At 42.9% G+C, this 27,456-nt stretch overlaps 1 protein-coding gene and 1 long non-coding RNA gene across 2 annotated transcripts in view; both read left to right on the plus strand.

Moving 5' to 3' along the window:
• Positions 1 to 25,302, plus strand: part of syndig1l (synapse differentiation inducing 1-like) — a 43,071-nt gene extending 17,769 nt beyond the window's left edge. Inside the window, exons 3-4 of the mRNA XM_037085453.1 lie at positions 12,411 to 12,548; positions 21,798 to 25,302. Coding sequence (XP_036941348.1) covers positions 12,411 to 12,548; positions 21,798 to 21,956 — 297 coding nt within the window. The 3' untranslated portion in view covers positions 21,957 to 25,302. The remainder of the gene's footprint in view (positions 1 to 12,410; positions 12,549 to 21,797) is intronic.
• Positions 1,428 to 2,849, plus strand: LOC119012014. Its single transcript, XR_005072330.1, has 2 exons — positions 1,428 to 2,198; positions 2,531 to 2,849. It is a non-coding gene; the product is annotated as an uncharacterized LOC119012014 (long non-coding RNA).
• Positions 25,303 to 27,456: the final 2,154 nt, after the last annotated feature.

Here is a 27,456-nt window from a genome sequence, read left to right on the forward strand (position 1 = left end):
CAAGAAAACACAAGTGTCTTATCTGCGTTCCCATGAGTCACAGGCTGCACATTAACATTTCATTAAAAAGTACAAAAAATATGCCTGTGTGTATATATATATATATATATATATCTTTGGTCTCGGTGGTGGTAGTCTCTGTCTACCACACTTCTTCCATGATTATGCTCTGTGGCCTGACAGCTGTGCAGCCGGGAGGGGCAGTCTTCCTGGGTTTGTTGCTCAGAGTCTGAGTGTTCAGTCACTGTTGAGTGGCAGCCTCAGCCGTCAACAGAGTGGCCCCAGGCACACCTCATCTGTATGTCAGGCAGGGACTGTCCGGGCCAGGTATCAGGCTGAACACCGCACGACAGTCCTGACATGAGAGCTGGTACATGACATAATGGTGTCCATTGTCTGACTGTTGACTTTGAAGCTGGCCCTCTCGGCAGATGTTGCTTGGCTCTCGGTGAATATCAGTGACTCCTGGTGGCTTGTCACCGCGTGCTCTGCCAAAACTATCTCGCTTTGTCTCGGTGGCAGAATTTCTGGCTGTACACCCGGCAGCCACTCGAACGTTTGCTGTTTAATTCAATGTATCTCTGTCCACATACAGATTGAATTATTTCATGCCACATTATACAGATGGCTGACGACTGAAAGGGAAAAAAAAAACATCACCAGTCTCTTGGTGTCTGGACCCGGCTCCATCCTCCCATAGGTGTTCAATTAATTCACATCATTTACATTCTCATTATCATCTGTGTTTCTCTACATTTTCATTTAGGTCTTTCCATTAAGGTGTCACCAGTCTGTGTATGGTTAGGTCCATATGTATTTGGAAAAATGATTGATGATGGTTAGTTAGTTAATTTGTGTCTGTCCTCCAGCAAATTAGATTTAAAATGAAATGAGTAAGCTTGAATTAGTAGCAGTCCCACTGTGTGAGACGTACTGTCTTTCATTTTTGGGCTGAATTAAAAAAAAAAAGAAGAAAAAACTGATTGCAGTGGATTCAGATCACCTGTGTGCAGGGTCGGGGAGACTGACTCCTAATTAATGAGTGGAGGCAGCTTGGGGCATTCCCCTCCCAGCCAATCAGGGTGTGACGTGAAGGCTTAAAGGAGGTGGGGAACAGCGCCCAGGTTGGACCCACTCTCATTCTGAATCTGTCCCTGACACACTGCAGACCAGGTCCTGATAGCCTGCCAGCCAGAAACTCTGTCCGTTTAACCCTCTGTTGAGATTTCTTTGCTGCCCCATTTCATTCTAAATGAGCTGAAATTCTGTTTATTCTCACCACAAAAGTCACCAGTCATCTGCAGCATGTCAGAGTTTAGATATGTTTATGTTGCAACATAACAGTGTAATCATTACATCAGTACATTAATTTAATTGGACAACAAGGAGATCAAGGAGATGCAAGTAACACACGCATGATGTAAGAGGCAGTAACAAAAGCCGACACTACGTTTATGTTTTCAGTTTTATTTTGGTTTGTTGGTGGATTGTGGTCGTACCTTGTTGATAATGTCTTGGCAGGAAATCCTGCAAAACAGTGATGGTGTCACTGACACCGCTCTTTTTTTAGCCCGTCAGATACAAGCGTTTTGATGTTTCATTTTGTTTCTCAGCTGCATCTTTTTTTTGTGAGGACAGGCACCCTCTGTCATCCTTCTCGAATGCATTAACCCAGCTCTGGTTCAGGACTCGGGTCACAGAATCACTTTAACAGTCAAATGCATAAGGAATTCAAAGTGATGTCAAGCTTTTGCTAAAAGGGACCCAGACACAAGACACAGAGAGGCAGGGAGGTTAGAAGCAAAACAGGCTTTAATGGTAAGATGAAGGGCGGTAAACAAATAATGCCAGGAAGTGTAAAGTAAAACATGACAATCAAGGGTGAGATCAACAAAATAAAACAGGATGTGACCAAGAAAGTTATCCAGACAGGTGATGTACAAACTAAAGTGCTGCTCTTTAGCATTTTGCTGAACAGGAAACAAAATGGACGGCTTTGAACTCGACTTGTACACAGACTCCATTTATTGGAGAACCATCATCCGAGGCTCTTGTTTGTCTGCCAGGCAGGATGTTGTTTGAGGAACTGGAAGAGGATCACTGTAGAACCAAAGAACAGTGACGGAACACACTCTTTTTGAACTCCAGAGAGGGAGATCGGATTTACATCACTAGCAATATCTTCAACAAAACAACAGGTAGTTGGAAACGACATTACCAAACAACTACATATACTGTATTTTACAAAAAACAATTCTTATGGGAGCTGAAACCAGAACTTGTGAGGTCCAGCCCTGCATAAGGCGCAGACCTCTCCAACAGTCGGGTGGTGTTCTGCTCCGTCAGATGTGGAAAGTACGCAGCGAACATCTGCTCCGTTCCCACATGTGATGAGTCTCCTCTTAGCAATTTTTATTTTTCTCACAGCTGCTGCTTTTTCTCGCCTCGGATATGACGTGTCCTTGTTCATCTGGAAACAAAACCCACAACCAGCAACTCAATTCTGTTCAACCTTTTTGTCATTGTTCAGTACGAAGGAACACGGCCGAGTATGGTCTGCCAAGATAGGAAGGAGGAAAAACAACAGGGAGGCAGTGGACCAAAGAAACTTGCCGGATGCACGGGAGTACTGCAAACACTGTCTTTCCCAAGACAAAATGGCAGTCTGCATTGAGATAATACCTCACCATTTAATCAGGAAGTCCACCACCAAGACCAGAACCTCCCTGTGGTTCTGAATGTTGTACTGCACCATCAGATGCAGATGACAGTAGTTTCAGTAGTATTCTGCAAGACCTGTAAACAAACTTTACTGTATTAAACTGGTGGCATTACCCTGAAAGACTTCACTGGAATCATGATTTATTTGCAGAATTAGCTGAATGATCATCCAGCAGATGGTAGCTCAGTCTGTGCACTTACAAGTTGCCTAATAAAATATTAAAAAAAAACTTAAAAGTACATTCTGGATACACACAAACTCTTTCAAAGTGATTAACTGCAGTACAAGGAGCGACTTTCAACAATGACTCAGTCTTAAGTTAATTAAACTGCTCTCATGTTGCTTTGGATTTATTATTATCAGCAGTGTTTGAGCACACGAGTGAAACGGATCAAAATATGACAGAAGACTGATCACACTTGGAATCAGAAAGTGCTTTGATATTGTTTGTAGAGGCTTTTTGTCTAAATCGAACTTCAAAATGTTAAAGTCAAAGAGCCACTGCTGCACCACGGGCTTGTCAAAGGCAAAACAAGCTCAAAGTCCATTCAGCGTTCCTTTGGGTTCTGTGATTTATTTTCCAAAACAAGTAAAGCAAACTCAGAGGAAAGGACAAAACAAAAAAAACATAGGCCCACCCAGGTGCATCATGGTCCTACACCTATCCTTCTGCCCACAGTGTTCCCCAAATCCCTAAATAAAACAAAAAACGACATACTAACTAGACAAAACTGAACACGCTAAAGAACTAGATTAAACCAGTAACTAGCAAAAGAAAATGTTATCAAACTATCTAGAATAATCACACAAAAAATAAATACAACCAAAACTAGCAACAAACAAATGGTTCAAGAGGCTCTTGTATAGTTTAGTTTCATATACAAGAAGTTGTCTGATGAATGTGTTATTCAACAGTAATCATTATGTTAATTATAGCTAACGTACAATGTATACATTTGCAGGTAAAAGCAAACTTTTAAATTGTCTATGTCTTTGTTGTTACACCTCCAGTTGGTGAAAACAGACACTTTCAGAATTGGTTTTCTAAAATTTGGAGAATAACACCACACAGTTTGTGTTGGGTGTAAGCCATGGATATAAAAGAAGTCACATATAGTGTCGTGAAATCCTACTTGCAAAATAAATGTTCTTGGTTGTATTAACTCTGTGTTTTGTGGAATGTAGTCTGATTCATCATCTCCAGGTGTTTTTCTGGTTAAAGACGAAAATGCTTTGAATGTCAGTGTTATATATTCAATCAGCCTGTGAACATTTGAATGTGAAATTTGAATGCTACAATAACCTTGATGAAATATTAGCTGTGCTTGTAGCAGTCAAAGAGAAAATAAGAAATGCATCCTCCTCCTCTTCATTCTTGGTTTTGAATGAAGTTCCTGAAAAGAGAAATGAAGTAGCACAGTATTGTTACTCTGCCAAACTTCCCCGCTTGTTCCTTAATCCTTTCCTGAATGGCAGCCCGGAGTATTAAAACTTGAATAATGAGAGCGATGCTTCTGTAATGCAATGACTTTTCAGTAATATCAGCCTTTTGGGGATGATTACACGTTTTTGTTTTGGGCGGGGGTGTAACGACAGACGTGTAATGATTGTCCAACAGTCTGTTGGATTTAGATGGATTAATATTTCGTATTCAAAAACAAACCAAAGGCAGATGAGGCTCTTTTTTTTTTTTTTTTCACGTTGTATGCATAATCTGTGGGGCCTGTCAGCTTTCACATCCACTCCACCGCTCCCCATTAGTCTGTCAGGTCACCTTCTCATCGGGGTGTGAATATATAATGCATCCTTGTCATATCCCAAGTTAAATGTCTATAGGCACAAGATAATCGATGGCCTGATGAATTATAGCTGCTGTCAGGGTCAGAGAGGCACTTAAAACATGTAGCAGCGAGGTGTTTGGTTTAGGTTGAGGCTGAGATCACAGTTTACAGTCCTAAAGCTCCTAAACTGCAAACAGCTGATACGTTCATTTATTTGTCATACACAACAGACCCCGACCCATACTGGATTTTTTTGTGTGTGTGTGTAAGGGTGTAAAAAAAATCCCCTATTGATATCGGCCGATATTTTCATACCTGTGCGTATCGTACAACACATAGACCTGTACTGATATATTGGTCAGGCTCTAAATCATTTAGACATTTCTACATATGTCATATCACGTTCACATGACATGATTATAACCTGTGATATCAGGAGCGGGCGGTGGTTGAGTTATGAGCAGTAAGGTTGCCAAGCCAGTGACCACAGTTTGAGTCTGCGTTTCAACATTTGTAAGCGTGACGCCACCTGTTCCAGCCAGGTTTGAGGTGGGGGGAAAAAAACAGGTGCTTTAAGCTAAAACATTGTCTTTTTTTTAACCAAGTTGGTTTTGTGCCTAAACCTAACCAGGCCACAATCAAAGCACTGTTAAACTGAACCTGAGGAAATATAAAGTCAAAACATCAAGAAAACTAAATGTTCCAGCAAATCCACGGTTTGCTGGCACGGAAACACGCGCGGTTATATCGCACGAGAGTCTGTCGTCACCTCGTCTCATTAATCAGTGATTCCTTTTACAGCACAACGCGGTTTAGCTCTCGTGCATTCCAACCTGTGTGCGGTGCGTGATGTGAATACTGAGCGCGATGTGTCGTGTTGTAGCCTCATTACACCAGCCTAAATTGCACACCTGTCAACAACGGGCCACTGGGGCAATGGAAAGGAAAACAACAAACATATCGTTCATTAATCCCCCACAGGTATCACATCCTCCCCAGCAACTGTTGTACATGTTTGAGAGGACTGCAATCCCGACGAGGCGTTTATCATTGCGATCACATGCTCGGTGACTGAGTGTCCCTCTGAGGTTCCTCCTGAGTGCTCGACCTCGCGGCGCCGCTGACCCCCGGGCGCTTTGTAAATCACGGGGTCTTATTAACTCGGCTGTGAGGCTTGTATTTCTTTCTTTTGGGTAGCACTCTATCACGCCGCCTGACAAATTAAAACCCCTTAAGACAACACCCTCGTCACATCTCCGAATAACTTAACACCACCACCATCTGGAGACGGCGTGGATACAGACCCGAGCGGATGCCGTGACAGGAAGCAGAGGGTGCGACTGAAGCCTGCCGCGGCTCGAGCTGCCTCATCGGTCCACACGACCCGCTGATGACTCCCTCATGCAAAGAGAACATTCTCCATCATTTATAGAAATGTAGTGTAATGAGAGGAGGCTACTCAGAGGGCACAGATCGTAATGACTTGTGTCTGCTCGCTTTTCATAAGACAATATCGTACGTAGTTTGTGTTATTTCCCAGGAACACTCATCATATACCTGCTGCATGTATCAGCATTTAAATGTGCTGAAGATGTAATTATGAGCCGTATTGCATCTTTAATGGCATTCGCTCATTAACTTTACTTATGCATTCAGCCACGTAATTGAATTCCCTTTTGGTTGCGAGGAAGTTCCTTTTCTGCATCCAGACCTCTGTCTACACTCTTTACCTTTTCTCGTGTAGCCGCACAGCAAGGCTATTAATTTATATAATCACAACCGCTGGCTTTTATTTATTTATTTTTTTTTTGCTTTATAAAATGGTTGGAGAGACGACATTAATTTCTGTGGGTGCGTTAATGTGAATCAGTGTGGTCACCGGCTTTTTTTATTTGGTGATGAGTTTCCTTTCGCCTCTCTTCAAGCAGGCAGCTGCAGGGCTCACATCCAGAAACCTGTGCTTTTTCTTTTCTTTTTTTTCCCAACTTTTTTTGTGCAGTTGTTATGGACCCACACTGGCTGTGTTGGATGTATTGTATGGCGGCAGGGCGACAGAAAATACTGGTAATATATGCACTTTTTTTTCCCCCCTATTGAGGCTGGTGACATCTAAATGAAGAAGTCAGCTCTCACTACACGACTCTACCTTCATAAGCATATCAAAGACATGCGCGCGTATATATAAAGAAAACTGCATCTGATATAGACGTGTCCTCAAGGGCGATCAGCCTCAGATACACTGTTTTATTTCAGGAACAGAAACATAATGGAGACAGGAGCCAAGAATAGGTTGGACTCTTTCTGCTCAAATATCCAACATATGCAGTGAAGTAGGAGTAGGTAAAAACACACAAAAAATGATTTGCATAAGAATCACATCTAATCTCCTACGATAGATTTTCTAAATGTTAATTAACAGAGTGATGTTGATGGAATGAATAAGGTTGGACTGGACTGAACTGTGGTGGTGCAGCATCCAGACAGTATACAGCACAGTTAGCATGAAGGCAGCGGCTGCACGCGTGCTTTCCTTCATTCGATGACTCACTGAATCACTGATCGACACACCACAGCGTTAAACAACATTCATGACGTCAACGTTGAAGATCCACAGTCATGTTTCATATTGTATTCCAGCAGATTGAGGACACCAGTGAATGGTTTGGCACACAGCATACTGGAAACAAAGACTAAAAAAAAGCACCTTCTCTTCTGTTTTACATAATCGATTTTGAAATTATGAAGCAATTGGGACACGCATGAATCAGAATTGGACAATAACAGTTTATAAAATGCAAACATAATAGTACACCGGGCTTATTCGCAGTGGCTCTTTGCAGTCACAACATGTGGACTCTGCGAACTGAGCCGATATTTATACTTATTTATTCCTCTAGTCACGAGCAGATCGTGAACAGGTATAATCTCCTTGTGCACAGTTTGAAATCAGACATGTGAGCACATCACAAATAAAAAGAACATCACATGAAATCTGATATCCGGTGTGAGACGCCTCGTGCGCAGGAGAGTCATTCAACTCAGAGATGCATTAAAATTCATGTTCACCCTGATACCATCTTCATATGATTACCTGCCTGCTGGGTTCACACAGGGAGTTATGGTATGAGAGATTCACTTGACAAAAAAAAAAAAAAAAAAACAACACTAAGGTACAAAGACAAATCTCCAAGGGCAGCGGGGAGCAAGGGTTATAATAAGTGGACGGGGCCGCGTTTCCTTCATGTTGTGGAGGCAATTTGGCTCCAAATAAATTACTCGAGCCCTCCTCTTGGTTATGCCGTCGTGGCGAAACCATCCATTAGCTCTTCATTACCTGTCAGCCTGTTGCCTCATGTTGACAGGATTCACGCCCTGCGAGACATATCCGAGCGCAGCCAGCAGATCCAGCAAACGGCATGCATAGTCATTAGGACCTTTTCTAGCGTAGGGAGGGACGTGGCGAACGGATGACAACGCACACACCCACATAGACACGCTCATTATAAGGTCAGGTGGGGAAATCGGTAAACAAAATTCTGTTTGCTTTAAATCAAACGCTAACGGTAAGCCAGTTTCTTGAGTGTGACATGAATTCCTGGATGACACGAGGAAAGGGAGAGGATGACGGTGAGATCGCACTCTAACGATCGCTCCGTGGGACGGCTGCGCAAAGGCATTAGTGACCTGATTTCATCTGCTTTGGATGGAAAGGTTTATGATTTACCTGTTACCATTCCTGGAAATATAAGTCTAGCTCAAGGTAACTTCAGAGCTGCTGTTGAATCATTTTGGAGTACAGCCACGGGTTTAGGCTCTTTTTGAAAAGTTATAAGTTGATTTTCTGTCAAAAGCTCTATAAGTGCTTATTTTCTTATTTGTGAATATTAAATGGTCAGGCGCAGTTGTTGGTAGAAGTTGTCTCTAGTAGAAGCTCCTATCTTCTCAAATGGCTGCCATCTCAGGATCGCTCATGTAGAGAGGGATGACGGCGACTGCTTTGTAATGAGTTTTCTTTCGTCATTTTGTCGCCACTTAATCAGGGAATACTGTGTTCTGGACTGAACATGTTCCCAAAATGGATCTAGTGGACATTTGGCGATAAGAGAAAACAGTGGGCGGACTGACCGCGGAGCTTAACAGGTTTTTAATGACCTGCTTGGATATGCAGACCGGTCTGCTCGTAGCTTCCAGCACATGTAAACCAGTCTGCACCGACTCCAGCTGACCTCACTGTTGCCGTGCTTGACTGACTTCTACGGCTTCTTTACTTTTTTTTTTTTTTTTTCCCATCTTCATCCTCGGTAACCTAAGCCGACCAAACAGCCAGGATAGCTGAATGATGTGTGTTTTCATTCTCCAAACAGCCAGGAGGCTGTGCAGATATTGTCAGTGAGCTCTGAGGCACGGAGCAGAGCAGGGCTGGCTCTGCAGAGATTGCACCACAGAGCCTTTTTGCTTAAGGCCATGAAGGCAGAACGACATTATGCAGAATGTAGGCTTCTCTCTGCTTGTGTGTTATGACCTTTTTCTCCCTTTCGGCAACCACATTATGAAAACAATGAAAATGTATTGATCATCTGTGCTCTCAGCCTCTCACATATTCATAAGCAGTGCCCGACAATGCGGCAGTGTTGCATGGCGAGTTTATTACACTTGTTTTTGTCTTCCAGAGGTCTACTTTTGGATTAAATTAATCCAGTGTTGCCCCCCCCCCCCCACCATTAGTGGGCAGGGCGCCTCCCCACCTCACATCTCCACCACCCACCCACTAATCCCCACCATCAGTCAGGCAACATGACTGTAAGGGGCTGCATGTTATTAAAACTAATTGAAAACTGTTTCGCCCCTCAAAGCAAAATGTATTCCCAACACTCTCGGCCATTCACAGTAATTTAACTTTGAATACGAAACGAACGCTACGGCGCTGCCCCTCGTGCTTATCGAAATAAAATGCTCAGAATGTTCACAATAAAATGCTATTTAAATGAACTATGTAGTGCCCTTGTTTATTCAAATTATTCATCCACAAAAACCGTTCAAGTGCCCCCTCAACCCGCAGAACAGAGTCACAAGGAGCAGTGGTTGAAATCTGGCCCTCCCGAAACAGCCAGCTGTCGATGGCGTTAACGTAAATGGACGCAACCCTGCAATTTCTAACATGGCGTCATCTGATGAAGACGGAAAAGCGCAGATGCTTGCAATTCATTCACAGCTTCACGCTATCAAGCAGGGCATCAAATAAAAAAAGAACACCGGCCACAAATTCAAGGTGGTTTTTTTTCCATCAAAGAAGGAGAACGCAACATTGAATTGAGTCTTTCATGACATCAGCTTCTCATCACACAGTATTCACGATAACGATAGTGTAATATGTAGCTGCAGAGTAGGAAGAGTCTCTCTTGTTTGTAGCTCTTCCTCTTACCTTTTTATTCTATTTATTTTTTACTGCTATTATTATATTGAACTGTCCTTTGGCTGCTGTGAAGCACAAATTTCCCCGTTTGCAGGACTAATAAAGGAATTTCTGATTCTGAACGGGCGTCAACGTGTGTATTCACTGAGAATCGAACCAAATGCAAATAATGTAATAGATGCTGGATTATTTACACAACATTATCACGTGTATTACTAACACAAAATCAATTTTTATTTTTAAACATGAATATTGCCCATATCTGTATATCGTGGCACCCCCTAAAAACATTGCGCTACCTACGTAATGTTAGCGAGCTGGCTTGTTCATGCTTATAATGAAAAAAAGGGTCAATTTTACATTGAAATGACTCGAACACTTTACCTGCCCGCAAGGCATCAGTGCACAAAACAGAGGGGCAGGAGCAAGGTGCATATTGGGATTCGGCCATCGTGTCTTTGTTCATTCCAGATTGAGATCTTGGTTTCATGTTGCCTCCCGTCTCTTCACTTTCCCCTCCTCACTGTAGGCTCTGTCATGAGAGAATGAAATGTCCCGTACAGTAAAAACAGTTCTTCTGTCACATGCTGCTGGGATTTCACAGCATATTGTTTTGTTCAAAGGTCATGCGATTCATCAGCAAGATGAGAAGTTGGGCAAAACTTTTTTTTTTTTTTCTTTTTTTTTCTTTGGAGCAGCAGCACCTGGTTTAAAAAGAACTAACAACTCTATCTTACATTGACATTGGCAATCCCAGTCCAGGCCTGCTGCCAACACAAAATAATTTAGGTTGGGCTCCAGCTCAACATACTCTACAGAGCAATGATATCAATCTCTGGCGAAGGATAAAAGGCTGTAATCTTAGTGTTTTTTGAAATAAAAGTCCGAACTCATCAGGAGCACCGCAACCGAAAAGATAAACTCGGGGATTAACCCGCTGAAAATGCAAACAGAAAATAAAGATTACACAGAGACAAAAACTGCTCAATAAAACCTGAAGATTATTATCTTAAATGTGCTGATTTGACTTCAGAGAGCAGCTCCTGCCGCCTCGCAATTTGCCTGGTTTCCTTCATCTCTAATCAAAATATTCAGCTCAGTATATTAAAACAAAATTTCTTTGACGCAGCAATATATTGTTAGCCTTGATTTCTCTCATTTAGTTTTCATGTTCCGCCCTCATGCTGGATCATCCTTCAAACAGGATGATGTGTGAAGGATGCAGCTTAATGGCTCATATAGAAACCGTGGCCTCAATCTGCGATTTCTTTTCATTACGGGCACCATGGAAAATAAATCTCTGTTCTTAGTCCTGCCTTTGTTATTGGGGGGAGGACACACTGTGTGTTGCGCGTGTGTGTATGTGAGTGTGTTGTTCGGCCAAATGTGGTCATTGCAAAGAACACGCGCTGGCGTTTTCTGGATCAGGACTGACAATCTGGTATTTCCTCAACAGTATGCAGATGTACGGACATCTTTTTTTTCTCTGAAAGTCATCTCGGTTCCATGTGAGGAATGTTGCATGGAGCGTGAAATGGTTTCATAAAGCTCGAGGGGAAGAGGTGCATTTGATTCATAACTATTCCACATCTGATGCGAGGTGCACTTTCAACCGAAGCGTTTCTTTTATACCATCTGCTGTTTGGATGCCAAAACGTAGGGGGACTCTGCATAGCTCCAAACTAATGAGAAACTAATGGGCCGACACAAAAACGTCCATGAATGCGAGCTGTGACATTTCGTGGAAGCAAATGATCCTGCATGCGGTGACTCGTCGAGGTTTTGTTTCCCAGTAAACAAACGCTTTTTTTTTTTTCCCAGTGCATGCAGGTTCTTGCTCCACCCCAGGTGAAATATAAATCTCCTCCACCTGTACACAGACTGTTGCCCCTCACCAAATCAAACTTTTTCATCTTATACGGTGCAATGTTTCACAATCCATCTGTCTGCCTCCACAAATAACTTCACCAGTGTCTAATGCTGGAAGCCACTGCAAGTCAGAAGCTGATATTTTCAGAGTTAGTATTGCAGACTTCCAATCTAAATCTAAATGCGTCCCAGTACGTCTGATCTGGAAAAACCATGAACTCTAGCAGCAGGCTGATGTTTGTAGAGCAAATATCTGAGCAACAGCAGCTGATTTAACGGATTAGCACACACAGGAGATATAAAGTGAAGTCTTGTAGCACATGATCGCAAAAAAGGAAAGTCTAAGGAAAAAACTAAAGAGAAATCTGAAATGCAAGAGAAACCACAGAGAACAAAGCAAGATCAGGGTGTGTTGTTTTTATGACAATTTAACGCAACGTAAAGACTATTTGCTTCCTTCCACACTGTACAGTTTCCAGTGTCGTGTGAAGGGACGTACCGATACTGACTTCTTTCTTACTTCACTGCGCGTTACCGTGCATGAACTGCAATGATTATCCGTGTACAGGGCCGCAAAAAATGTTTATGTGTTCTGACCCGACTTCCTGTTTGTCTGTCCGTGCAGACGGACTGCTCCAGCGACAGCGAGAGCGAGGACAACTTCATCGTCGTCCCGCCGCGAGACCACCTGGGCCTGGCCATCTTCTCCATGCTCTGCTGCTTCTGGCCCCTGGGAATCGCGGCGTTCTACTTCTCGCAGGGGGTGAGGACGCATGCACACACACACACAGTATCACAGCTGAACGATGCAGCCGCCGTTTTGTCGAGATCTACCATATTTTCATGAATACCCCAACATACGAGGGCACAAACACACACACACACACACACACACACACCAAAGAAAAACATGAACATCCGCAGCTCCGGTGACTCATCGCCAGAATGTTGAGGGCTATCACGGATAAAAATAAAAAAGGACTGACAGCTGACTCCCTTACTGCCAACGCAAGGCCACTTCTTACAGAGCCAGCCTTCAATAACTCAAGGCCAATTTGTAATGGCTGCTTGATGCTCTGTAAACAGGTTGAAAGCCTCCTTTGGGGGAGAGCACATAAATCACTTTTTCCAAGGCACTATCTGTAAACGCTAAGAAAAGGAGGTGTTCAAAATACTTTGGGATGAGAGACGGCCTTTGAACTGGCGTCGGTGTCAAGAGGATTGAAGATGAACCCAATTACAGGTGTGCCAACGTATTAAAGGTTTCTGAGCTCTCAGACACATTCGAGAGGCCTTGTTCGAGCTGCGGTTTTGGAAAAATCCAAAATCGTGGGAGGGAAATGGAAGAAAACTCACAAAAGAATGCTGAGACCTTCAGAAGATGTCTATTTTTGATTTTTTCCTTTAGGAAAGTTTTGCTAAAACTTGCTCTCTTTCTGGACTTATTTATTCTTTCTTGCTTCGTGAACGAATATACTGTTTTTGAATGTTGGAGCATTAAACCAACAGGGCGTCCTTACAGTTAAAATATCAGCCCCTGTACATCCAGAGCTCGGGTGTTAAATAGCTTATATCATACATTTACAAAGGCACAGAATATAACACTTTGATGTATACATGAAGACACTATTATTAACTAAAGACAGAGGAAAGAGACAGCAGTTACTTCCAAATACCCCTGTGACTTTAGGACGAGGTATTAACAAGACAGTTTATTTTGAGGCTTTTGCCGATATCCCCTCATCGGGAAAAAAACTGCACATAATGGCTGTCTAATTGATTTCTTGCACTTCCTCCCTCTTCTTCGATTCTGTAGGAAACAACTCCGGTGATGGCGTGTCAGTCAAACAAAGAGCAGAGGGATCGCTACTTGTCCCCGCTGCTAATCAATTCTGTCACTGTCGATTGTGCCGTCCACAAGAAAAAGGCTTAAAAAAAAAAAAATGTTAAAAGGCCATCCGTGGCACACACACAGACATGCAACCTATGTTTAAAAGCACATGTAAAGAAACACACGATAGAGATTGACGTGCTTTTCCCAGTAAACTGTTCTGCCTTTTGACTATAAACTGTTATCAAAAGCTCGAGCATTTAGCCGTCTTATCTGCGGGCGCGCGTAGGTCCAAGGCAGATTAACGCAGTCAGTGAATTATCTTGTCAGGGGCTAATTTGATTCTTCCTGGGTAATTATGGGGAAGTGATGGCTGTGTTTAGGGATGGGTGGCTTTTTCTGCCAATCTCCCTCCTTCAGAAGGTGCCGTCCACAAGAGCTGTCAGGAAAAGATACGGTGGGAGTCTGGGATCGCTTCATTTTATAGCCCAATAACCCACTTCGCTGGTCTTCATTTTTATTCAGTCGTTGAGGGAACCACCTCACTAAATGAATTAATTCTCCAGGAGTTAGCGTGAGGATGTTGTAAGTTTTTAGGAGAACACTGTCTGGGAATTTGATTATGTGTGTGCCCATCTATGCCGCTGTTAGTCTGTAGGGGGTCTGCACTGATCTGCAGAGCTAAAATACAGAAGCCCACCTACTTGGTGTTAGGTTTACCCAGAGGGCACCTAAACAGAGACACACAGGCAGGCAAGTAACCTGAACAAGCTTTAATCACTAAAGTTTAAAATCATGATCCAAAATACAGCAACTAAAGGCAGATATAACAGAACAGGAGGATACCCATAAACTAAAGTAAGAAACACACAATGGGTAGAATGGAAAGGGAGACACTGACAAAGAGAAAGCGGTAGGCAAGGACTTAAATACACAGTATGTGAGGAGCAAAAAGGGCAGGAAAACGGACAAATGCAGGAAATGAAAAGAAGAACGTGACACATGAGAGCAGAATGTCAAAATAAAACAGGAAATAACTAAACAAAAAATCTCAAACCGTAATATTTGGTCCATAAGTAGACAGGAATCTGACTGTCATTCGTTTCACTGTATAAAAAAATCATGTAACTACTCATTTATATGGATAATTTCGCTGCATTCATGCAATGTTGGTAGAATAGGTTTGTGACAGGGACGTGGGAAGTCGGTCGCAGTCGGAGGTGCTGAGAAGAAACTCTATATAATGATGTAACTTTAAAGTTCTACTATTTGAAAATGTTCTGCGCTGCAGTGGACAGAAACTTGACCACCGACGTCAACTGCAGTCAACAATGGCAAAGAGATGAGGAGGGAGATAAGCTACTCATGACTCAACAACTCACAAAATTGTACGATTTTACAAGGGAGTCTGGGGAGTTTTTGAAGCGTTTTCCATTACAAAATCTGAATTATTTGGACCTTCTTGTGAATTCAGCATTTGTTAGAGATAAGTTATTTTGTTCTTTGTGTTAAAAACAATGGTCCGTTTATCCCAGTGATGTACCTGCTTATCTGTCACGAGACGTATGTTAATGCCAGATGCGAACTGACAAGTCGTCCCCTCGTGATCAGATCACTGTGGGCGCAGGGATAAAGAGGCTCGGTTTGTAATAATGCAGTGCAGTGAGGATACAGACGTTTCACAGTGGAGACGAGCTTATATAAGACGGATCAGTTTGTGTACAGTCTGCAGTGTAGCTCATACAGTTGACTGATGAACCACAGAACTGTAGAGGAGCTTTAGCCTTCGTGATCTAAAAGTTTTTATCTCTTTTTCAGTCTCTCGTTCTTGCTTGTCGGCATGCTGCTGCACAGTTGATGCTTTTTTTCTTTTTTTTAACAATGCTTTTGTTTTTAGGGGGTTTGCTGCAGCCATCTCAGCACCTCTAGTTTCTGCGTACATTTTGATTAAACGTCAAAACTTCCTGCCATTTTTTTCTTTTTTTTTCCCTCGACCTCACAGTTTTTATCGTCTCTGCTCCCTGTCTTTCGTACGGCGGCGCGAGCAGATGCATTTTACGATTACTCAAGGGCAGCAGAGTGAGCCGGGGAGAGGAGAGTTTAGAAATGATAGCGCATCAGCTTTGTCACTTACTCGGAGGACATTTACAAACAAACAGGTTAGCGACTGTAATGGAGTCTGTGGACGGCGGATCAATAGTGTTTTTGTCCCACTGGAAGGTCAGGCCTCGACGAACAGAAGGGAGAGAGCTGCAGCAAGGACGCACACATACAGGAACAGACATGCATTCATCCGCTGCTTTAAATCGCTTCTATCCAATTTGCCGAAGACTTCCTCGTTAATTCTGTGTAACGTCTTTATGGTAAATAGCGCTTTACAGTTTCTGGGATTCAGCGCTAACCGCCCACACGCGGACCCGATAATGACTAAAATGCTATGAATATCTGGGGAAAATTAGCTCGGAGCGTTTGATTGGGAAGCGGAATTGAGTTTCAATTATTGCCACTAATAGGGTGAGTGTTTTTGTTTGGAGATGCTGATAAATGTTTCTCTCAGCTCTGAGACATCTGCACCAGGAGGAGTGCAGAGTTGAGGCGCGCCGCGGCAATTCCTTTTCACGATTATGCAAATGCGACTCCCCTGAAGTTATCTTACAGCATACAATTCATCATAATGGGTGAAAATGAATGATCTAATTATTGTGGAACAGTTTTATGGATTTGCATATGTGTCTGCGTGGGGGGGAGGACGAGAGGCAGACACAGTCGGTGGGGGAGAAAGACAGTCGGAGCTTTATGTTTTTGTTTATTCTGAAGTCAAACCTACAAAGGGCGTCGGATTGACTTCCGAGAACGCGTCGCGACACAAGTCTCCACACGGCGGCGGCGTCTGAGATGTTATCTTTTCTTCTATGACACCACATTTCAATCATTTTGTCAAGGTTGTGGAGATAAAGCCTTAATGCTTCTAACCGGTTTCCCTCTCAAGGGGGATTCAAGGTAAAATCCTCACATTACCATGCGATACGTTAGACGTAGACGAGAGCAGACAGATTCACACATTTTCACCTTTTACTGTTTCTGTCTCGTTTGTCCACATTATGCCGTTTAAAAAAAAATATACATAAATATGTTTAGTCCTTCAGAGTCAGGTTCCCCAGGGAGACGCTGTGATGTAATTATTTGTCGTGAAGTGGAGGAAAAGACTGATAAATCAATTATGGGGTTTACGCGAATGCTTTCAACGGAGAAATGCAATAACAGGCGTGTGCCCTTCAATGTTTCCTTCCACCGTCACATTGCGACGCTCCTCAGGATTTCTGTCTCTCTCTCTTTCTTTCTAAAAGACCTTGCTGGGAGGTGTAGCACATCCTCAGTAGGAGAAAAAATGTTCTCTGTCTAGCTCTGGAAGCAAACTCAAATCTAATTTCCCATAAGGCTTCCATAACAGTGCTTTTGTTTTCAATAATTACAGTATTGACACGGAAGCGGCCTTGACTACAAGTTCTTTTGTCCGGATGTGCTTCCTGACCTTTCCAGACGTTTGTTAGAAGAGTCTTTCTCTCCGGCTCTCCTCTGGATGTCTTTGTCGTGGACTATTAGGCATTGTCTTCCAAAACCTCCTCTGCGCTAATGAAACACAGCGGGGAAAGACCTCATGTGCAGTTTTTTTTTGTTTTTTTTTTCGCTCCTAACAACCATCGCTGATAGATGGTAAATTGAGTCTTTTGTCTGTTTTGTTTATTCATTATTGTGAAGGTGCTGTGAGACGGGAAGGTGGCTGCTCAATACAACCGCAAGAATAGTTGTCATGGTGCACGATACAGCTGTACAGCCGGAATAAGAATTTTGTTTTGTGTATGAATTCTTACATATTGCACCTTTTTTTAATAGATAGCATGACATGTGACTGTGGTAAATGGCATTGTGATAGATAATAAAAGGATTGCCATGGTACCGTAAGAGAACTCGCCACAGCTGACGACGGCGTATTGGAAATGTCAACATCGATGACATTTTAAGGTCTTGAAGAGTTGTTTCATTTCACTGGGAAAGATATTCATCCACCATCTCCTGAGAGGCACGGGGGCAGTCAAACAGGGGAAAGGGGTAACAACTGGATGTGGGGCTGATCCCAAACTGGGCACTGACATGATATGTTTCAGTGGAAGGGTGAAACGGTTGCTGTTATATGGGCTGCAAAAAGACACAAACACAAAGATTCACAGGTCCACCAAATCATGCAGAGTTCCTGTTATGTTGCCTGGTGCTGCTCCAGTGGAGCAGCAGAAATACTCTGCAGACCTGTTGCAGGAGGAGAAGGGCTGTTGATCCAGAGGAAACTGCGAACCAGGAAGCTATCCAGGCTGTCCAACAAGCTGCAGAACCCTGCGCTCATCGGCCCAGCGCACTCTGTGTCAGATCTAATTTGCTTCTATCTCGCCGAATTAACTTGCTGGAGAAAATGCGGACGGAAAGATCCAGAATGTCGTGCCAAGCGGGGAGCAGATAGAGGAGTACGCGGTCTTTCGGCAGCTGCTCTGGGTCTGTTCGCATGACTGTAGATCAAATGGGAAAGAGGGTATAAATAATGGAGTAGTCTTCAGAATTTTAGGTGCGACGTGAAGATGAAGAAGGCAACAGTTCGTGATAAATATTCACTAGAAAACATACAGTATGTAAAGACGACAAAACGCTGGACATAAATTAAAGGAAAGGTTGACACGTACACTACGTGTGTGAGCTGCATTGTTGTTACCTCCACCGAGGAGGGAGTTGTGTGTTCACCTGTGTGTGTTTGTTGGTTTGTTACCAGGATAACATGAAAACTACTGAATGTATTTCCACAGAACTCGGATGGAGAATGGGTCGCAGCCCAGAATAGACCCCTCTGACTTTTGGTGCTGATCTGGATAAAGGGACAGGGATCTTTTTTCTCGCTTTGTTCTCGCTTTGTGTGACATTTTTGTTAAATTCCCAGGGAATAATGTGTGGATCTTGGATGGAAACAATTAGATGTTTATAAGGTGGCTGGCATCTATTAGTGAGTACATAACGAGGACTGTTGGTGTGGTAATGTTGGAGTTTAAGACTCTCCAGTGCTTGTTACATTTACATTAAGCTCTCCCTGCAGTACACTATGCAGAGCACGACTATGAGCCACAGTCAGGTACACGAACCAGCTGGCTCCTCTCAATGAGAAAAGCAGTGGCTCATTTCCAATTTCCTCCTAGATTTTTAAACTTTTTTTTTTTTTTGAGCCTCTCATTCTGCAGTGATGAGGAAGGTTAGGTGCCACGAAAAGAAAATCTCATTTTGGCCGCTTTTATCCACAGTCTGAGAGCTTTTTCAGCAAAGTCGAAGGTTAAAAACAAGGATTTGTGCAGAGCCTTTGCTTCTGTGTTTTTAGTTTTCTATACACTGCCAGATGTGAAATCCACATCACTGCAGGAGTCTGCATCCAACACAGCAGCCACAATCCCTCCCAACCTGCGTCAGGAATGAAAACCTAACCCCGCCTCCTTCATCGTGACCTCCGAGCGTGAGGGAGCGACTCCCAATACCAGCTCCATCACACATCAGCCCCATTATCACTAGACTGAATTCAGCAGAATAACAAAGGTCGTTTCACACACTCGCCAGCTAAGTGTGTTGGCATACATTCATCACATTAATGTGTGCATTTGGGGTTTTTTTTTTTAGGTACAATGAACTATGATTGTGATTCGGCTGCATGCTGAACTGTTTACATCCATTAACTAGAAAACAAAATTAATAGAATAATATGTGGCGGCATTAGGAATAAAATGGAACCGAAATTAGTTTTTGGTGGGGAGGACAATGGTCCAAACAAATTCACTGTAATGCTCTGTGTGTGTGTGTGTGTGTGTGTGTGTGTGTGTGTGTGTGTGTTTCTGCCTTAGTGCTGACCTCCATTCAGCTGCATAAATGAAAACAAGAAATCAAAAATCGGCATCTCTCTTCCCCCCCCCGTCTCCTCGATTCCCTCACGGAAAGCGAGTTCATTCGGATTGCTAGAGGACACAAGCAGCACTGTGTCAACAATGTGCAGGAACCACTATTTGACTGCATTTCTCCACTGTATTTTTAAAGAGAAGTGTTTATATCCGTCATTCAGATGGTATCAACTTATACAAAGAGGCAAGAACATCTTTCAGCAGCAGTTAGACAGCTGATGATGCCGATCAGGCTACATCGACTCAGCAGGAGAGAGATTTCCTCTGGACTCACACTGATGTGTTTGAATAGTTGTATTAAACAGTTTATGGCTCCTGAATATGGACTAAGCTTTGTCATGTTTTGGTTTAGAATAAATTGTGAGGGACTGCAGTTTAAACTCCAGGTCCAACTTGGCGTATGTTACAAAAACTTACATTCACAAATATTTAAACAGTAGGTTCTGACAGTTTCTGTCCTCCGTACCCCTCAACCACAGTTTCAAAAGGTTTTCAGTGAATTGTCTGTTTTCCCCTCTGCTCTCGGAGTCAAAAACCTTTTTTTTTTCTTTCTGTATGATCAGTAAAAAGGCAGTAGTTTGCTTTCATGATAGCAACATCAAATTTAAAAAGCCTGTGACACGTCAAACACGAATTTTAGCCCCAAAAACTCTGCATGCATTAATTGGGGATAATCTGTGACGTGATTTGAATACAGCATTAAATGCTCTTAATAGGCGAGTCCTCATTAGGTAGTGATTGTTATTCAGCGTAGTGGTTGAGAGGAGTGCAGGTGTGTCTCTGTGCCTGTTTGAAGCCCAGAGAGAGACTCATCAGAGGAGGGCAAAGGGCCGGCAACATAATGAGCCCAGACAGAAAGCATAGTTCCACTGGTGCCTTTGACACAAGCCTGTTTCTACCGCTTTAGCTCACATGATTAAAAACAACAGCAAGTGTTGTAGAGCTGAAAAACAATTGGAACGTGAGCGTAGACAAAGCCTCCGACCGGCTCGCACCACTTCAGAAGCATATGTTATTTAAGCGGGCTGCTTAAACACAACGCCGCCCGGAGGATCTATATGCGTCTATAGTGGGCTGTAAAAATGCACTATAACCTTAAATATATGCTAAGTGGGTCATGCAGACGGGGGTTGTTTACTGGGAAAAACACAAGTAGGCACAGCTCACGCAGCGTGGACATACAAGAGAGAAGCTTTCAAATTACCTAGATAGGCGTCCAGTGTTTTCACCTTCCACCTTTGTTTCCATACATTATGAGTACTGTCAGGTGTCGATGTCCCAAATCTGAACGTGTGAGCAATAAAAAAAGGAAAATACCGAATTGATATGAAAACTGAAGACAAACCGGGAAACCACAGGGAGCAAATCAGGACCACAAGGGCCGGGAAACAGGCACAGGAGCACAGGAGACATCAGACACACAGAGTCTACTAAAAAAGTTTTTGAACAACTCACCTTAGCTGTTCCACTCGCGGCCATCATGGCAGTGGAGAAGTATCGATTTCCGAATGTGACGTAACATGAGCGCGAGTTAATGTCAACGAGAGTACAGTAAATCTGAGGTGCCTCTTTCGCTATGATTATGCTTTTACACAAAGGTTTGACTCAGGTACACTGACAACTAAAGCCTAGGTTGCATTTTGGCAAGAGTTTCGCTTCAAATACAAGCCAAACGAACGAGGGGATGAGGGGAGACACTGGGAAAACAGAGGCTGATGTGAAACAGGAGGGAAACAGTAGGACGCAGAGAGTGACAAAAGGGCATGGCTACAAAATAAAGCAGGAAAAAAAAAAACGAAAACCACGGCAGTTCTATAGATCTCTTTTAAAGCTTTAATCTTGTTTAGTATTTTATTGAGAAATTAGGATTAAACCTGCTTTTCTTTAATGTCCTTTATCATTCAGTACCAGCAGCTGATATGACCATAACCTTCCGTCCTTGACATTTTCGGACTAATTGCCATTTTTTTTTTTTTAGTCCCGCCACGCATGATTAGCTCCTCCCAGGTTACGCCGAGTCGCTCGGCTAACGGGCCCATCATTCAAATTTTTCTCACAGCACCGCAGAAACTCACCGGACGGCTTCTGTAATTACGCCTCTTTTGAAAAATGGGTCAGTCTCGCTCTCTCTCTCTCTCTCTCGAGGTCCCTTCAAACTGTTTCTGACTTTCGTCTTCTCCTTTTGCATTTCCTTCTCTTCCAGACCACCAAGGCGGTGAACAAAGGTGACTTCCCGCTGGCCAACATCGCGTCCCGACGGGCTCTGTTCCTCGCCGCCCTCTCCATCACTATAGGCACCGGCGTGTACGTCGGGGTAGTGGTAGCTCTCATCGCCTACCTTTCTAAACCAGGACACATATAGCGGCCGCACCCTGCCTCCACACACCGCCCCGGGGGAGCCCAGGTGGAGAACAACACCCCCACCCCCGTCCTTCCCCCTTGGGAACGGCAGCGCTCCTGAAAACTTCAACGAAAGTTTTTTTTTTGGTTTTTCTTCTGGGGGATGTACAGTTTCCTTTTGTTCCCCCCCCCACCCCCACCCCCTTCTCCACCATCCTTTCTTTCCAGCTTTCTCTCCCTACAGGCCCTCTGTCAGCCTAGATTATCCACAGTGACTGGAGAGAGGTCAAGCTGGAGGGTGAGCAGAGAGGGAACTCGGGATAGACAAAGGTTTTTTTGTTGAGACGAAGCAGAGTTTGAGTAATGGAAATATTCCACGTTGGAGTTCATCCCATTGACTTAAACCCCTGTTGGCATCATCCTCTTTTTTTTTCTTTTTTTTTTTCTTTCTAACTGCCAAGACCCCGACAAAAAAAGAAAAAACGCTGAGGAGGACGGACTGAGACTCCTTGAACTTGAGCAATTAGAGGTTGAGGAAGGTTGGAAAGTCAACGCTCTTAAGCCGACTCTATGTTGTTGTTGTATGAGCTGCAGTTAAACGTGTAGCCTCTACCGGAGTCCTGTCTCCTTCCTGTCATCGCAAGTTCGCCACCCGGGACTGTCTTTAAGAGACCGTGAGCCTCCCTCATCAACTCAAACACCCAAGACTGTGTCCGTCTCTGGATGACCACAATTTCAGATTCTTGTATCACGAAACTTAAGAGGAAAAAGAAAACACAAAAAAAAACAGAAACCACTGAGTGAAGAATAAAGCTCTGATTGGGGAAAAAAAGAAAATCATGATCAAATACAATCAGAGGCCGTTTCTTTTGTCATTGAACATTATGCACTGGCATGAATCGAATGTGAACGAAGCCTCGGGCTTGTGTTTTTTCACCCTCGGAGAAAAGGTGTCCATCTATCAAAGACGTGCCCTGAAATCTACTCAAATCTGTTCACGCCAGATATGGTTTGCCTCCACACGTGCAAAATCTGCTTTTTTTTTTTTTTGGTTTTTTAATGTATTTTTCTGTTCCCTGCTGTCTAAAGGCACCTTGATTAATCTCACTTCAAGGAATGCTTATTTATAGCCTTCGCAAAAAAAAAAAAAAGTAAAGCACAGAAGAAGCGAGGAGGCCAGATGGTCAGGAATTCAGGGGGAAAGCGGTGCATGGTGTCTCCCGCTGAATCCCGTAACTCAACGTGAAGTGAAACATCAGCCCCTCGCAATGGGCGAGGAAGTTATAAATCAGGTAGGATAATGTCATTTAAAAAGCGGGCCTTACTGATCCTCCCGGGGCTGCACGGAGACAAACAAAGTGCAGCCGTCTGACAGCTCTGGATTCAGCTGTGATCAGTCATTCCTTGCATGAGTCTTGCTACGCCAGCAGTACACTGCGATGCATGATGAATCGGATCTAGTACCTGCTTTTGTCAGATCATTAAGAAAAAAAGCCTAAATTAAAATTGATCAGGCCGCGACGGGGCTCATATTTTGTGCAGCGCTTCAACCGACAGACTCCCCATTCGGCTCAGAGGGCGTTTTAAAGGTTATGTTGAAAGTGTTGAAGTCAAATTTATACTCAAAACAAACAGGCGGCAGCATGTTATTGGTAACGTATAACTGCTGCTAACTAGAGCTTCCATTAGCTGGTTAGCTCGATTAGCTGTGCAGCTCGCGGTTTGGACTGGGGAGCTCGAGGACAAGGGAAGTGTTATTGGAGTTATGAAAGCTGGCTAGCATGCTAATTTTTCATGGTAACTTCTGCCATTTTTTTTTCACAATCTGTTGGTAACTTTAGCCGATCTTAAGAGAAAAAAAAACATCCGCACACTCAATCTGTGCAAAAATCTGTTTAATGTGCACGAGCTTTCAGCCGGGACTACAACTCCCTTGATGTTTCACCAGTGTGTTCTGCATGCAAGCTAATCAAGTGATGCGCTTTTTAACCTGTTCGTACTACAGCAACCTCTTGCTGCCTGTTCAAAGCCTTTGAAGAAGGTCTCAGACCGAAAGCTTGCGCACATCTAACAGATCTCAGCACTTATTGAGTGTGTGGATGCTTCCTTCTGTCCCAGACTGATGTTTTATAGCTCCTGCACCTGTTTTAGTTTGAGCGTTTTCAGCCCAGATTCTTCCGTATTGCCCCTTTAAAGTAATATTCCAGTTTGTTCTTTCACAACTTAAGAATTCTTGCAGAAAACAGACAAAATTACTGATCCTCCCTCTGTATGAAGGGCTTATTAATCAAAGATGTATTCGTTTTGCGTTTTCATTACGCAGACAGGTAGACGCTAGTTCAAGCGGCGAAGCCTCAAGAGGTGACATTATACACTTGGTTTCTCTGCACAGGTCCCGCATTAGTCATAGCTGACATTTATGGTGCACAATTAGCTCACCGTAATGGCTTTTTTTTTTTTTTTCTGAAGGAATGTGTACTCTCTGGAGCTCAGTCCTGAAATAGCACAAGCACATTAATTTCCCTAATAAGCCACTTTTGCCGCCGTTGCCGGCGTGCTGTCAGAGCGCGCAGGTAAACAATCCGTTTACACGTCCTCGGCTCTGTGAGCGTTTTTAAAATAAACATGCGAGTTGGTTCTGTCGTGCGAATGGAAAGTGAACGTCGCCCCGCGCTCTCCTGTGCGGCTCTGCAGAAATAGAAACTGCAGCGAAGGCGCCGAGCTTCTTTTTTTTTTTTTTTTTTTTCTTTCCTCCTTTTGAATTTTTATTTTTGGCCACGTTGATTCAGGAGAATTCGAACGCTGACTGATTCGTTTGCAGCCCCCCTGAGGTTCAGCTCGTTGAGTAATAGCCGGTCATTACACACTGCAGATGTTTGGCCTTTTATAATCTCCGACCCCGCCTCCCCTTCTTAACACCACATGTCCAGCGGTGACTAATGAGCCGCTGGTTTCCATATCGAGCATACGCACACGTCACGACCATCTCTGTAACTATACTGAAAAGACTCTGTATGTTTTTGGGGGTTTTTTTGTTTTTTTTTGCTCACGTCTCTCGGGAGAAAGTTTCAAATTGCTGATAATGCTGAAAACATGCTTTGTATTAATGTTGCGTGTCACTCAAATGGTGTGTTTTTCTTTACCTGGCTTCTTTTCGGCAACCCTGGTATTGTGCAATGTGTTATTTTCTTCTCATCGTGACGAGCTGATGTACACACGTTTTTGCCGAATTCAAGAAGATGACATTGTCTTTTCTTACGTTTCTGTTTGGGGATTTTGTCTTTTTTCTTTTGTGAAGGCAACATGTACATAGTGCAAATAAAGAAATGTTCAAATGTAATGACAAATAAATCAGAAAGGAAGGACGGCCTTCCTCAAAAGCAAAAACAAAAAGCTGTTTTTATTCTCTGTGGTTTTTATATAACGTGAAGCTCTGTAGCCGGATTCATATCCGACAAAACCCTCCACAACCTGAGAGAACTGGCTGAGTAATTGAGATGCTTGAGTTGTCCTTAAAACAAAAAAAGGCAAACACAGGCATTGAGTCATGGAGTGTAGGTGTGGGTTTTCGCCAGAGAAGGAAAAAGGCAGCTCTGAAATGTGGAGCTGCAGTGTTCTCACGGCTTTCTTTGAGCTGTCACCATCTCGGTTATTGAACATAAATGCGGAGCTGCACTTCACAGGCTGAACAATACGGGCGCAGGACAAACCGGCATTTTTACAGCGTGCCTTTGTGTCGTTGTGATAGTTGCATCACTGCAGCCCCACAGAGCAGCGAACACATTTTAGTGGACAGGGAGTATTGTAAGTATCAGGAGGTGCGTCACTTCTACAACAGTGGTTTCTGAAGTTTTTTGTTAGCGGCTATCCAGGTGAGGTCAAGTAGCTTCTCTCTGGATCAGCATGAAGGATCATATGGAGGGATTTCAACTGCTTATTCACTACTTTTAGCTGGTTAACAGTTATTATTATATTAATTAATTAACTGTTGTTAACTATTTGAAACCTTGTTATCCATTATTCTAACTACATTATCTTCAACCAACACGAACGATTTCAGGTACCAATTCAAACTGTTTTTCTATTTCAACTGTACTTTTAGTTAACTATTTGTTTTATGTTTAGGCTAAACTGTATGCTAACATTAAGCTAACATTAATAATTGGGTCCGATTCATTAGGCAGTTACTTTTTTCATAGCTAACTTTCATTTATTGATTTCAGCTCTCACATTTCTACTGTCAGCAAACGTAAACTGTTTAGCTAACTAGTTCAGCTGTCTATTTATTACTTATAGCTAATGGTTTGGCTGCTTCAAACTTTTACTACTTTTACTAACTACTTTTATACAGTTAACAAACATATTTTTAACTATTTATTCATTGTCAGCTAACTAATCTATTTCAGCTGTTTGCTCTAACTAGCTATCTATTTCAACAGTTTTTGCTAACAGTTGTCTCTGTATTTGCCTGTTTATCTATCACTTCACAAACATCACAAACATTTATCCTAAACTATGTTAGCCATTTCTTTTACTAAATACATTCATTTTAGTGCTAAATATTTCAGCTTTGTATTTTTTTAAGTGACTATTAGAGTTTTTATTAGTACTTCTAGTGTTGTATCATAACAGTTAGCCCAGCCTGCTTCATTAGCTTACTTTTTCCATCTTTTAAAATATTTCCAAACATTTATCCATTATTTATTCCTTCGATTTATTTCCCATTACTTTCAGCTTACTATTTCAGCTGACTGTGTTTAAAGAGCTGTTTAATCATTACCTTTTAACTCTGTAATTCAAAGGGTTAGCCAACTCTATTAGCCTAATTTTAGCTAACTATTTTTCACTTTTTCACTTTCGCGTTCATCCCTTACTCAACAATAGCCTGCAGTGGAACCATTATCCCTTAAAGCATTTTCCATTAGCGTACTTTTAGCTAACTACTATCAAAGATAATTATTCATATTTGAGCTTACCACGTCAGCTATTCATTCATTACTTTTAGGTCTCTATTTCAACCACTAGCAAGGCATTAGGCTACTTCTAGCTATATTCACTGTTTGTGTTTTACTTTTGTCTCTCTATTTCAACAGTCCATCCATAATTTGTAACAGTATAGCACCAACGCTGATCCATAATAGTGAACGCCAACTGTGACATAAGAGAATCATCCCGTGTAGGTACTAAAACCCTACATGCAGCAAATCCTTGTGTGTGTGTGTGAGAGCTGATCTCGAGGGTTGAGAGGTTTAACGTGGCCGCGTTTGTGCCAGTGTTCAAGCAACAACGGTGGGTGTGACTGCAGCAGCAGCTGGGGAAGAGCTCTCGTTTACAGGAGTGAGTCACAAGCTGATGTCTCTGTCAGAAAACACCGACTGCGACACAACAGACGACGCCGAGATGCCCGGCTAGTCATCGGGGGTGAGAAGATGCTCGAATAAAAACAAAACAAAGAGCTTGCTCCACTTTTTTCTTTTTTTCTCAATCGCACCAGTTTACGATAAGCAGGTTGTGCTGAACAG

The sequence above is a fragment of the Acanthopagrus latus genome, chromosome 22 (assembly GCF_904848185.1).
Source record: "Acanthopagrus latus isolate v.2019 chromosome 22, fAcaLat1.1, whole genome shotgun sequence".
Classification (NCBI taxonomy): Eukaryota; Metazoa; Chordata; class Actinopteri; order Spariformes; family Sparidae; genus Acanthopagrus; species Acanthopagrus latus.